At 38.6% G+C, this 13627-nt stretch overlaps 1 protein-coding gene across 2 annotated transcripts in view; it reads left to right on the top strand.

The window, feature by feature from the left end:
• The first annotated feature begins 18 nt into the window (after nucleotides 1-18).
• UBXN4 (UBX domain protein 4) overlaps nucleotides 19-13627 on the top strand; it is a 34868-nt gene continuing 21259 nt past the window's right edge. The window contains exons 1-5 of one of the 2 annotated variants that reach the window (XM_081141857.1): nucleotides 19-403; nucleotides 6762-6864; nucleotides 10359-10387; nucleotides 11179-11297; nucleotides 11915-12089. In XM_081141857.1, the coding sequence (XP_080997983.1) occupies nucleotides 322-403; nucleotides 6762-6864; nucleotides 10359-10387; nucleotides 11179-11297; nucleotides 11915-12089 (508 nt within the window). In that variant the 5' untranslated portion in view covers nucleotides 19-321. Of the gene's footprint in view, nucleotides 965-6761; nucleotides 6865-10358; nucleotides 10388-11178; nucleotides 11298-11914; nucleotides 12090-13627 lie in introns of both variants that reach the window. The other variant, XM_081141858.1, reaches the window with a different exon arrangement.

Here is a 13627-nt window from a genome sequence, read left to right as displayed (position 1 = left end):
CGGCTTCCTTCCACTTCCGGGGCTGCGGGACCTGAGGCCTAGCGGGCGCGCGCACGCACCAACTTGCCGACGGGACCGGGCTATGGGGCGCCGTGCGGACTGCGACGTGCAGCCTCACGTGACGCGGCGCGCTCCTTGCCCGCTGGTTTGTGCGCGTCCCTAGAGCCCGCTGATGAGTTTGCGCGTCCGTGCCGAGCCGGAGGCGGTGGGCGGGCCAGCTGGGGCTGCCCGGGCCGCGGGGTCCGACGAAGGGGAGGGCGGGGCCAGCTGCCGGACCGCGACGACAACACTTCGAGCGAGCACCTAGACCTGCGGGGAGCGATGCTGTGGTTCCAGGGCGCCATTCCCGCCGCCATCGCGTCGGCCAAGAGCAGCGGCGCGGTCTTCGTGGTATTCGTGGCAGGTGAAGAGGGCGGGGGCCCGAGACATGGCCGGACACCCTCTCCGGCCTACCTCCAACCCCAGGGCCCCACAGCCTTTGCTCCGGGCTGCCCGTCCCTGGCATTTCAGTGGCTCCCGCGTCCGTTAGGGTTACAGAGGGCCTGGCTCCTACCGCCCGAGCGGGAGGCGCTGTCACAGCCTCAGCCCCGGAGCCCTGAGCCCCGCCGGCCCCTCGCTGCCTGAGGCGCGGAGACGCGGCGAGCAGGCCGCCCGGCCCCACCGCCCAGCCTCTCACCCGCCTTCGGGGGAGTCGGCGCCACAGACCCCCTTGCCCCTCCCGGGCGCCCCCTTAGAGCTCTCTGCGCCCGAGGACCCACTTCGGATGCCTTAACGCCCGAGTGTAGTTCCTGGCGTGTAGGTGGGGGTAGGCCAGGCCATTAAGCAGGCAGTCGGGTTGGTAATTAGTTGTGGGCTGTCAGGAAGAAAGCTGTGTCATCGGTAAGCAACAAAGAGACACCTCCTGATGTTCACGGCTGCCGGCGTTCATCTGTTCCTGCAGCGCAAACTGTTGAGCTTTATATAGGTTGGATTTTTAAAATGATAGTGGGGAGGTTCTAATGTGAAATAATTGCTTTGTTGCAAGTTGATTTAAATTTTTGTTTTTCCATTTGTTTGTTCAGTCCTTGGTTCTTCTTATCGTCTTCCTGCTCTAATATCTACAATTTCTAGAGCGTGTATTAGCTCATTTACCCCGGGTTGCTCTGGGTTAATGTGCTCCGTGTTTTATTACTCCCCTATTTTATTACTGAAATCTTCTAGCCTTACAGTAAACCTATGCCTCTATGGAATTGCGCATTCTTGTTACATGAACCAAATCAGTGTTCGTGAGTAGTGTTAATTTGAGGTGTATTATTTCAACTATTTGTGTTTAATAACGGTTTACTCATTACTAACTCATGACTCTTGGGAGGCTGCATAATAGCTCTATCATTTTATGCACTGCAGTGAGAACAGGTTGCTGAAATAGGAGTTTTGGTTAACATTAAATTTGAAACTTATGATAGTTTTGTTGTGTTAAATTTATAGGTAAATTTCTAATGCTGTTAATTTAGAAGAGTTTAAGTAGTTCATATTCTCTTATGCTGTTTTACAGTTTATATTTCACATAAAATTGCTGTAATCCCGTAAGAGAAAAAAGTAGATTTAAAAGGAAAAATGAAATAATAGCCACTATGCTTATGAAGAGCACTATAATAGTTTTATGGCATTTTAAGTTGTGTTCTTCACATAAAATCTCTTGATTCTTGTGGTAGGTAGAACAGGTTTTATCATCTCCATTTTATAGATGAGGAAACTTATGTCCTCGGTGGCTAAGTGACACGCACCAGGGTCACAAAAAGGATTTACATATTGTCTTGACAATTTTTTTTAGCAGCTTTAAAAGAAGTGGGATTTTTTTTGTTTGTTTGGTTGTTTCTTAAGAAAAAACAATTGTAAACTTTATGTGATTATTGAAATTGGTATACAAATCAGAAAATCTAGGATTATGGTAGTCATGTTTTTTAAACAAAAAAACACAATTGATGGTGTCCAAATCTTCCTAGAAGGCACTTTTGGGTTAATCAGTTAATTTGAAAGACGAAATGCCCAATTTAATTAACAAACATTTGGAAATTTATTTGGAAACAGTAGTGTTAATGATTACAGTAGTAACATAAAGTTGTAGGTCTTTAGGGCTTTGTGTGTATATATATACCTTCTTCAGTTTTTACTGATGAGCATGTGTTCTGTTTTTAGAATATCAATGACTGTTGAATGTTTGCAGGAAGACCATTAGCAATGTCAGAGTCTGACCCTTGACCCTTTCAGAATACTGTTGGCTTTTCTAGCGTTTTGGGAAGTGAATATCCAAGACTAGCTAAGATTAGTGTCACTCTAGGAATTTATAGACAGTAGCATCATGAAACTGCAACACTTGCAGGTTGCCTACCTTTGTGCATAACTGAAGCATACAGCCAGAACTCATGAGTGTCTTAGTTCTGAGACCTCAACAATAATATGCTAACTCAGTAGGAAATTAAAAAGGTACCCTTATAGCTGGAAGAAGTGGTCTTAAGGGTAACTTTGATTCATATAACTACTCAAGTAGGGAACATTTTTAGGCAAGTTGTTTATATTTAGTGAACTTTTCATGGATGAATTAAAGAATATTATAGGATTGATGTTAGGAGACTGTAGAGATTACTACTAGTTCAGCCAACAAATTAACAAGGATTTTCAAAGTATGATAGCTGTGTAAGTTGAAAGAAAGAAAATGGCCCTGGCTGGGTAGCTCAGTTGGTTAGAGTCTCATTGTAATATGCCAAGGTTTCGGTTCAATCTCCTGTCAGGGCACATACAAGAATCAACCAGTGAATGCATAAATAAGTGGAACAACAAATCGATGTCTCTCTCCCCATCCTGCCTTTCTTCCTCCTCTCCTCCCTCCCTCCCTCTCTCTCTCTCTCAAATCAATAAAATTAAAAGTGAAAAAGATTTTTATTCTGTTCTTGGGAAGGTAGAATAATCTGACAAGGACCCTGAAGCTAAGGTGTCAGTTCATTGACTAGTGTTACCAGTGGGCTAAAATTTCCTTGACAGACACTGTTTTTTGGTTAAACTAGATGGAGGTTTTCTAAGTTGGAATTGCTGGCTCTACTAGGGTCTGCAGTTCTTACTTCTGAGTTTGTACTGTTCTCTTTAAGTACCTTTACTTTGAATACTGCTGATACTACCAAGGAGACAATGTTTTCTCCTAAAATCTTAGCCCACCCACTCCATGGCATAGTTCATAATGGGATTAAAACGAAGGAACTAAAGATACTGAAGTTGGCAATTAATAATTCCACTCAGTAGTGTTAAGATAGCTTTCACCCAGTTAAATAATTCTATTCAATGTTATACCTCTTGACCAAGCAGCTGCTGCTGCTACTAGGCTGAGTCATGGACAAACATTGTTCCTGGGGATGTGACATCTGGTACAACGTAGGAGAGGGAGTGCAAAGCATCAACCTCAGAAGTGGCAGATCCATGCTACCTACTTGACGTCCCCAGTTGGATGTCTCACAGCATTCTCAAGCCTAAAAGTATATTTACTGCCTGCACCTGTGTTTTTCCCCCCAGTGTGCTACATCTAAGTAAATGGCACCACCTGACGTCCATTTGGAGAAACCTTAAGTGTGGGAGTAATCTTTGACTCTTAACTCTTCAGTCTTACCTTGTCTTACGCTCCCTTACACTTAAATTCCTTCTGCTTAGTGAACTCCTCTGGCCCTTGGCATGGCTCAGCTCCTTCATCCTTTAAGTCTCTCTTGTTGTTAATCCTCACCTGAGGATATTTTTTCCATTGCTTTTCAGAGAGTGAGTATGGAATGGGGAGACTGGGCGGGGGAGAGAAAACATTGATGTGAGAGAGGCACATCAATTGGTTGCACCTGGACTGTAATCGAACCTGCAGCCCAAGTTATATGCCCTTGATCAGGAATCAAACTTGGAACCCTTCGGTGTTCAGGCCAATGTTCTAACCACTGAGCCATACTGGCTAGGGCAAGTCTTACCTTAAGTGTTACCACAGAGAGAGCTTCCCTGACCGACCTGAGGTGGTCTCATTATTTTCTCTCATCGTTGTGTTCTTTTTCCACAGCATTTATTACTATAGTTATTTATAGTTGTTTACTAAAGTACTTTTTTGTACCATTAGATTTTAATCTTCACTGAGGGCAGACAGTGTCTCGTTTGTTTATATTTAGTTTATAGCCCAATGCCTAGCACAAAGTAAATGTGGACTGAAATTGTGGGTGTATGAAAGGAAGAATGAATAAAAAGGATCCCTCATGCTTCACAGTCTTATATAAGAAGTGTTTGAAGTAAGAATGTCCCGTACAGCTATTTGACATGAAATTTTACATCTCTCTGCAGCCCATAGTGCTTGAGGTGTTCAGAATAATGTCATTGCAAATGAAAGTTTCCCCCATCTGCTGCTTTTTAAAAAAAAATTTATTTCTTAAATATGCCTGTTTATTTCAGAGAGAGGAAGGGAGAGGGGGAGAGAGAGATAGAAACGTCAATTATGGGAGAGTCAGTGATTGGCTGACTCCTGCACATCCCCAACTGGTGGTCGAGCCCGCAACTGGGGCATGTGCCCTGACCGGAAATCAAACCACGATCTCCCGGATCCTAGGTTGATGCTCAACTGCTGAGCCATGCCAGCCGGGTGCCATCTGCTTCTTCAACATCTAGGAGTCTGCTGATGGGCATTCATTTTAGTCTTGGTCTGTGGATACAGTAAAGTCTCTGTTTATTTTTCCGTGGCCAGATTTCTCAAGCCCCTATTCCTAGTATTCCTGGATCTCTTGTCACACAAAATATACTCATATGTGCAGCATTAGTCAAGTATTGTAATCATGCCAAGAGACTTACTATACCAAAAACTTAGCTATTTATTCCACAAAATAGTTAATAAGAGCTTGCTATATACCACCTACTTATCACATGCCAGGTTTTGTGTAGGCATTTGAGTTATTACCTATCAGCAAGTAAAAAGGAAACCAGTTCTTGCCCTTGTGGAGCCTGGATTCTAGTGGAAAATACAATTAACAGTAAACATAATAAGTAAAAAACATACTCTATTAAAAGTGATATTACCGGGGGGGGGGGAGCAGGAAATAAGGAAACTTTGGGAATATCTGAAGAGTGTATAATATCTGAAGAGGTGGTTAGGGAAGGCTTTATTGAGAAGATAATATTTGAGCAAGGACTTGTGGTAGTTGAGAGTTAACCATGTAGATACTGGGGGAAGAAAATTCAAGGCAGAGGAAACAACTAGTACAAAGACCTTAAAATAAGAGTGTCTTTCATAATTTGAGGAATAGAAAGGAAAGGAATAGTAAGGAAGAAAATGGAAATGAGGACAGAGAGGTACCTGGACTTCTCTGAGGACTTTAGCTTTTACTTTGAGGGAAAATGGGGAGCCTTTGTAGGATTTTGAACAGAGGGTTGATGTGATGTGAAAGTTTAAGAAAAGTTGATGTGTTAAGCATAGCCTGAGGAGAGAAATCAGTTGGGAAGCTATTGTAACCATCTAGGTGAGATGTGGTAGCATAAATCAGGGTGGTAGCAGTGAAAGTAGTAAGAGATAGTTACATTCTGGATATGTGGTTGACCCTTGAACAGCATGGATCCCTTCATAGGTGGATTTTTGATGGTATGGGGTGTGGGGAGTGGTGGTGCCCCTAACCCCTGTGTTGTTCAAGGGTCAACTGTATTTTGGAGAACTGAAGTCAAGGGTAACTAAAGTTTTTGGCCTGAGAACTGAAAGAATGGATGTACCATGAACAAGTAACTGATATGGGGAAGGCTAAGTATGGATTAAATTTGTGCTTGTGTGTGTGTGTGTGTGTGTATGTATGTGAAAGCAGTTTACAAAAGAGCAGGTATAGAATAATCTCATTTTTATAAAATGAAAAATATGACCTGAAAACATTTTTTATCCGTAAATTGGCAAAGATTGCTCACCTTTGAGAAAGTGCTTAGCTCTGCTAACCTCAAATATTTTTCAGTGATTTACTCAGGTTAAGTTTCCCTCTGTCCATCAGTAAGTGGTCATGCCAAAATATAGACATTATAGGTCTAAAATGGAAATAATCTCTTGCTAGGTATAACTTTGAAAAATGTTGTCATTGAAGTACGACATACTACGTGAACTATAATAAGTGAAACAACTCGATGAATTTTTACATGTGAATACAACTGTGTAACTGTCATCCAGATAAGATATAAACATTTCCAGCAGCCCGGGAGATTTTTTTCATGCTCTTTCCCAATTGTTAGCACCTCCACCAAGGTAGATACTATGCTGAATTCTGTCACCATAAATTAGTTTTGGGTCAGCATAACTTTTATGATTAGCATACCTATGAGAAAAAGCAAGTCCAAGTCTGCAAACAGAATTGCACCTGCCTCTGTCCACCTTGGAGGGATTCTGGAGGACATTGAACTCAACAGAAAGATGCTACATAAATGAGGAATATTATACATCATGTTGAAAAGCCAAAATAGTCACTGTACATTTCTATCCATGGCTTATAATTATTGTGGATACTATTTGGATGTCTTCTTTTAGAAAATGCTTTGTATAACTAAATGGCAATATTTTGTTTTTTATTTCTTTTTTTTAGCAATGCATATAGTCATACTTTTCATTTTATGGAAAAATTCAGTTTTCAGATTCGGTACAAAATAGTATTTGTTGGATTATTATTTATTTGCATTTCCAGATTTCTAGGGAAAAGAATCAGCAGATACTGGCCTTATGTAATAAAAATCCTTGAAATGTTTTATAGGTGATGATGAGCAGTCTACACAGATGGCTGCAAGTTGGGAAGATGAGAAAGTTACAGAAGCATCTTCAAACAATTTTGTTGCTATTAAAATCGATACCAAAAGGTTTGCTTAATGTTTTAATCCTTCATTTAAAAAAAACATTTTAACTTTAGTCTTTGTTGTGATTTATGGTGATACTTTTAGACTATAAGAATATTGATTTTTATCTAAGGCATATTGCGGTCTTAAATTCTGATTGCTGTTTTCCAAATTCTTAATTATATCTTGCTGAAAAACTTAAGTTCTCCTAGCCTATCAAGCAGGAATACAAAAGAATTGTGATCCTTAGCTTCTAAGAACTTGGAAGTAACTGTAAATCACATATTGACTATCTCTGAAAGGTTGACCACTCTTTTGGATCTTATTTTTGGGAATGGAATTGTTTAATAGGAATAAGGACATTTATAGGTCCCTCATAGTACCTGCTACCCACAAGTCTGTTTATTTATTTATTTAAAATATATCTTTATTGATTTCAGAGAGAGGAGGGGAGAGAGAGAGAGAAATATCAGTGATGAGAGAGTCGTCATTGATTGGCTGCCTCCTGCATGCCCCTGACTGAGGATCGAGCCCACAACCCAGGCATATGCTCTGACTGGGAATCGAACCCCATTCTGCTGGATCCTAAGTTGATGCTCAGCCGCTGAGCCACGCTCGGCCAGGCCAAGTCTGTTTTATTTAATTCATCCCTTCTCCCCCACCTCAAAAAATTTTTTATTATTGAAAATTTCAAATATATAAAAAGTAACTGAAGAGTATAATAAACCCCTTGTACTTGTCAACCACTCCAATAAATTATCAACTCATGGTCAGTCTTGTTTTATTTATACCCCTTCCCATTTCTACTCATCCCATATAATTTGAAACAAATCTGTTATATCATTTCATCTATAAATATTTTAGTATGTCTCTGAAAGATAAAGATTCTTAATTTTTTAACATAACTGGAATACTTCAAAATAATAATTCCTTGATATCAGACATCCACCCATCATTAAAATTTTCAATTATCTCATCAGTCATAGTTTTTTTTGGTCTTTTTTTAAGGCCTCACTCCTAGATACAGAAGATAATTGCCAGTTATAAAGAGAGTAAAAACATTTTTTAGTGTATAAAGTCAATATTTTTGTATCAGCAGACTTTGTTGAAATAAAATAGTAAGAGTAGTGATGATGTAATTCCAAAGGCAACAAAAAAAGGCATTTTCAGTATGAAGCCTAGATAAAAGTGATATAGGTACAGTAATAATTTGTCAATTTATCTTAAATGACATCAAAGGAAAAGATGCCCCATCAAATAGATTTAAGTATTCGTTGTGGGCCAGGGTCATAGTTTTATTATTAATTTAATTTGTTTCAGCTTGTTTGGTTCAGGATCTATCAAGTTTCGCACATTGTGATGTATTGATGTTTCTTAAGTCTCTTTTAGTCTACAGGCTTCCCGTCTATATTTCTTTCTGTCTTTTTCTTTGCAATTTATTCTTTGAAGATGCCTTAGTTTCCTGTAGTATGGATTTTGTTGATTGCAGCCCTGTTATGTCATTTAGTTTGTTCCTCTGCCCTCTATTCCTCTGACAGTTGGATTCAGATTGGATTTTTATTTTTCTCTTCAAGACTACTTCATAGATGGTGGTATGTCTTCCATTAGAAACAGCTTACAAAAAGAGCATAGTGCCTGGTTGTTTCTCTTTATGATGATAGCAGCAGCCATCAATGATCAATTCCTAGAAACATTAATTCATTACTAATTGCAAAGTGCTTTTGCAGTCCTTTTGATATTAATAATATCAGAATGAATAATGTTTGACAATTACTGTCAAGAAATTGACAGTAGTATTCAGAAATTTACCTGTAAGTTTAGAAACTTTATTTAAAAATTTCAATGTTAACAGAAACTGTGTAAAGCAAATTATTGTGCAGTCTGTTTCACAATAGTTACTGAACTATATATTGAGCTGTAATCGCTTTTTTAAAAGAATCTTATCACTTTATGTGTATTGTATCATTTATGTTGGCCATTACCTTTCAGAAGCACCTTTTAGTGTCAATAATGGCATGAGGAATGTAGGGCTTCATTGGAAATGTGGGAGAAGTAAGAGTTTTAGAATTCTTGAGCATATATACAGACTTTTTATCTAGCTTTTGTTTTGTTTTTTAAACATATCTTTATTGATTTCAGAGAGAGGAAAGGAGAGGAAGAGAGAGAGAAACATCAATGATGAGAGAGTCATTGATCGGCTGCCTAGCCCACAACCCGGGCATGTGCCCCGACCGGGAATCGAACCCCAATCTCCTGGATCCTAGGTCGATGCTCAGCCGCTGAGCCACACCCGGCCGGGCTATCTAGCATTTTAAAAAATAAGTTTCTATTAGTGGATGCAGGGATGGCTACGTGTAGTGATGGTTTATGTTTGTTTCACTCTGGATTGCCTGCTAATAGAATCTAGAGTATCTTTTAAATTATGAAAAGTAAATTCTATTTATTATATAATAAAATTACCTAATGTAGGAACATTTTAGTGTGTATTTATTTATGGAGATAGCCTCCATTGAAAATAAATTGGTAGGACATGCATCAGAAGTTTACAGTGGTTACTTCTGAGAAGATAGGATTCTTGGTATTTATTTATTTATTTAAAGATTTTTTATTGATTTTTAGAGGGAGGGAGGTTGAGAGAGAGAGAAGCATAGATTGGCTGCCTCCTACACGTTGCAGATCGGGGGTTGAGCCCTCTACCCTGGCATGTGCCCTGACCCAGAATTGAACTGGTGACTTTTCCGTGCATGGGACTATGCTCAACCAACTGTCACACTGGCCAGGGCTCCCATCCTTGTCTTTAACCACCCAGTTCCCTTCTTTGGAGGCAGCCAAATCAAGAAAATACATATTTCCTTCCCTTTTATACAAAAAGGCATTTTTTAATTTTTATTAAATTTATTGGGGTCACACTGGTTAACAAAATTATAAAAAGGTTTCAGGTGCGCAATTCTACAACATCACCTACCTGTACACTATTGTGTGTTCACCACCCCAAGTCAAGTCTTCGTCCATCACCATTTATTTCACCCTATACCCTTTGAAATACTTTTTTTGTACCTTTTTTTTTTTTTTATGATTGCATAATTAATCAGTTTTTTTGGGTGGATATTTAGGTTGTTTTCAGTCCTTTGTTATTATAGGTGTGGTATTATCTCTTGCATAAGTAAGTCATAGGCATCAATATCTTCTTATTACAAAGTATTGTATTCAGGTATACTTGCTGCTAAGGAAGCAACATGACAGATACTAACTTGAGTTTAGCAACCAGATTCAGCCACCAGTTTGTGGGTAGCAAGAGTAACTTCTTTAATCTGAAAATTATGAAACAGAAAAGATCTGTGAAATAAGAATTATATTTTCCTCCTTCAGCTAATGGCTATGAAATGAACTAGTAGTAGTTTCAGAAAAATGCTTTTAATTGGTATAGTAAATTTTTATAAAAACAACTCAGTATTTGGGAAACACTTGTATTCTCTTAATGATTTTCTGTTTAATTTTGTTTTTGTTTCCTTTTACAGTGAAGCCTGCCTACAATTTTCACAAATCTGTATCCTTTCACCGAAGAATCAGTTTTACATATATTTTGCTTGAGTATTTACCTTTCTTTTGGTTAATTCATGACATTTAGAAGTTACTTATTTTTATTTACAAACTGCCATAGTAAATTTAGGTTCTTATCTGTTAATTAATTCAATGTGTTTTCTCACTAGATGCACTCATTAAAAGGTGAAACATCAGTGGTAAATGGCAGCCAGTCGGAAAATTCAGTCTCTACTCCATCCACCTCATTTGAACCTAATATACTTGAGTGATTTCTTATTTCCCCTTCTCTTTTCTTCCCTCACCTAACCACATAATGTGCATCGCTCTTTGTTGCAAGAGAGTTCCTGTCACATTAAGATACCTAATGGAATACTGCTTGACATGTTTTAAGGACCTTACTCAATTTCTCATTTGCATCCATGCCTTCTTGTTTATGGGAACTTTATATTACTGTTCCTTTGAGACAGTCCATTGTAGCAAATGGAATCATAGGGAGTTTATTGTGAGCATCTAGATAGTAGTATGGAGCAATTTGGTTGGCATGTTAGAAGTAGCTGACAAGAGGCAATATAGATGTGAAAGTTATGATGGGGGGATGTAGGTGTTCTCCATTCAGATATGCAATACAAACCATAAATCCCCATGTCACATGCAGTAATTGAAGTTATTTGTAAACATGGTACCTGATTTTGTGAAATTCACAAAGATGATTTTGTTTTGCTTTGTTATCAGTAGTGTTTCATAAAATTATTCCCTTGATTCCCATGAATTGTTAGACTTAATTTAACTGTGCAGATCCTGTAGTGTGTGTTCCATCCAGTTTCTTTATTGGAGACAGTGGAATTCCCTTGGAAGTAATAGCAGGAAGTGTTTCCGCAGATGAACTTGTTACCAGAATTCACAAAGTCCGGCAGGTGAGAAGGAACAGAATTATTCTTTGTATAAACATGGGAAAATGATTAGCCAGGAACCTCGACATTGGAGTATTTTTGGAACTACTCTGTATATTCAGGAACCTGCCATGCCATTAAGTTGGAAAGGTAGTAAATACTGTCTTCCTGGACTGGTTTTAGAAATAGCATGAAGTTAGAGGTGCCTGTACCTAATACTTGAGTGATTTATTTCCCCTTCTCTTTTCTTCCCTCACCTAACCACATAATGTATATCACTCTTTGTTGCAAGAGAGTTCCTGTCACATTAAGATACCTAATGGAATATTGCTTGACATGTTTTAAGGACCTTACTCAATTTCTCATTTGCATCCACTTTGGGAAAATTACTGATATAGCTTGTAACTTTTCCCCTTGAATTATAATTTGAATGAAAAGCAACATCGTACTTTTAAAATCTTCTATGCTCTTGTAAGTTTACAGTAGAATTCCATAACATGATTATGTCATGTTTAGAATTATATATTTTAGATCTCTCTGCTTAGAAAGTATATGCTTTGATTTACTCATATTTTGGTCTCATCTGCCATGGTAAATTTAGGTTCTTATCTGTTAATTAATTCAATGTGTTTTCTCACTAGATGCACTCATTAAAAGGTGAAACATCAGTGGTAAATGGCAGCCAGTCAGAAAATTCAGTCTCTACTCCATCCACCTCATTTGAACCTAACAACACTTCTGAAAACTCTCAGCCCAGAAATGTAGAGCTTTGTGAGACAACACCCACTTCTGATACAAAATCAGATTCTGCAACAGGTAATATTCAGTGTACCCTTTGGGTACAATAGAAGTGCTCCTTCATTTTAAAGGTCATGGATTAACATCCTTAAAAAATAAAAATACTGTCTTTTTTCCCCTCACATTCATTTAACTTAAAACTTAAAGGTCGTCTTAAATACATATGTGTGTCCTTTAGTGGCAGAAGAGGATAGTGTCAGTGGATACTCCCTAAAACCCACGGGGCAACCGTCCAGAACAGCTGATTCGTAACTGCTGCTGCTGTGCTGCGGTTCAGGGACTGTCATCATGATACTCAGCTGTTTTATAAATTTCTTCCCAGCCAGAGGATTTTCAAAGTTCGAAATGAACTAATATATTTGGAATTGTTTTTATAACGGATAAAATAGCGTACACATTTAAGAGAATAATATTTGTATTTTTAAAATTAGAATTAAAAGATAACTAAAATAGAGCTTGCAGAAATAAGAGGTATGACTGAAGAGGGGTTGATAGAAAAGGCAAACGAAATCTTATACTATGTATTAGGGATCATGGTTAGAGTTGTTTGGTATAATTCAGCTTTGTATTAGTCAATGTAGGGTTAGATAAGCCAAGAAGTTAGAATATTAATATTGTAAAAGATGATCCCACTCCATCATCCTGGATAATCATCAGCCTCTATTTGAATACATTTAATGGCAGGAAGCTCATTACCTTGTCTAGGAAGCCTATTCTATTGTTGAAGCCCTAGTTTTTATTGATTTTATTTTTCAATTCTCACCTGAGGATATGTTTATTAATTTTAGAGAGAGGAAGGGAGCGAGAGAGAGAAGTATCAATGTGAGAGGGAAACATCGATCAGTTGCCTCCAGCACGTATCCCGAATAGGGATGGAACCTGAAACCTGGGTATGTGCCCTGACCAGAAATTGAACCTGTGACCTTTTGGTGTATGGGATGACGCTCCAACCAACAGAGTCATACCAGCCAGGGCGAAGCCCTAGTTTTTAGAGGAATTCTTCCTTATGTTGAGCTGAAATTTGATGCCATATAGTTTTTCATTAACTTTAGCGCTACTTATGGAGTTACACATAACAGATTTTTGAATAGTTGAACAACTATCAGGTCCCTTCTTAGGAGTCTCATTTTAAGGTTCTACATACATAGATCACTCAAATTCTGGATGCAGATAGGATTGGAGGATGCTATTATGAATGTAGTCCATTTACATGTACAGCAGAATAGTTATCTTTTACATTTACCTGGATATTTATCATTTCCAAAAGTTTTCATTCCCTTTTGAATACAAATGCTCATTGACTTACAATGGAGTTGTGTCCCAGTAAACCCAGAACTTGAAAATATAAGTTAAAAATATGCTTAATATGTAAAACCTACCAAACAACATAACATAGCATAGCCTACCTTGAATGTGCTCAGAACACAATATCAAAAAAACACTGGCAACAGTACATTATAGAGTATTGGTTGTTTACCTGTGTGGTTGCATGGCTAACTGGGAGCTGCAGCTAGCAGCTGCTGCCCAGAATGGTGAGAGAGTATCTTACCACACAC

The sequence above is a fragment of the Miniopterus schreibersii genome (assembly GCF_964146895.1).
Source record: "Miniopterus schreibersii genome assembly, chromosome: 7".
Taxonomy (NCBI): Eukaryota; Metazoa; Chordata; class Mammalia; order Chiroptera; family Miniopteridae; genus Miniopterus; species Miniopterus schreibersii.
This window is presented reverse-complemented; position numbering and strand designations above follow the sequence as displayed.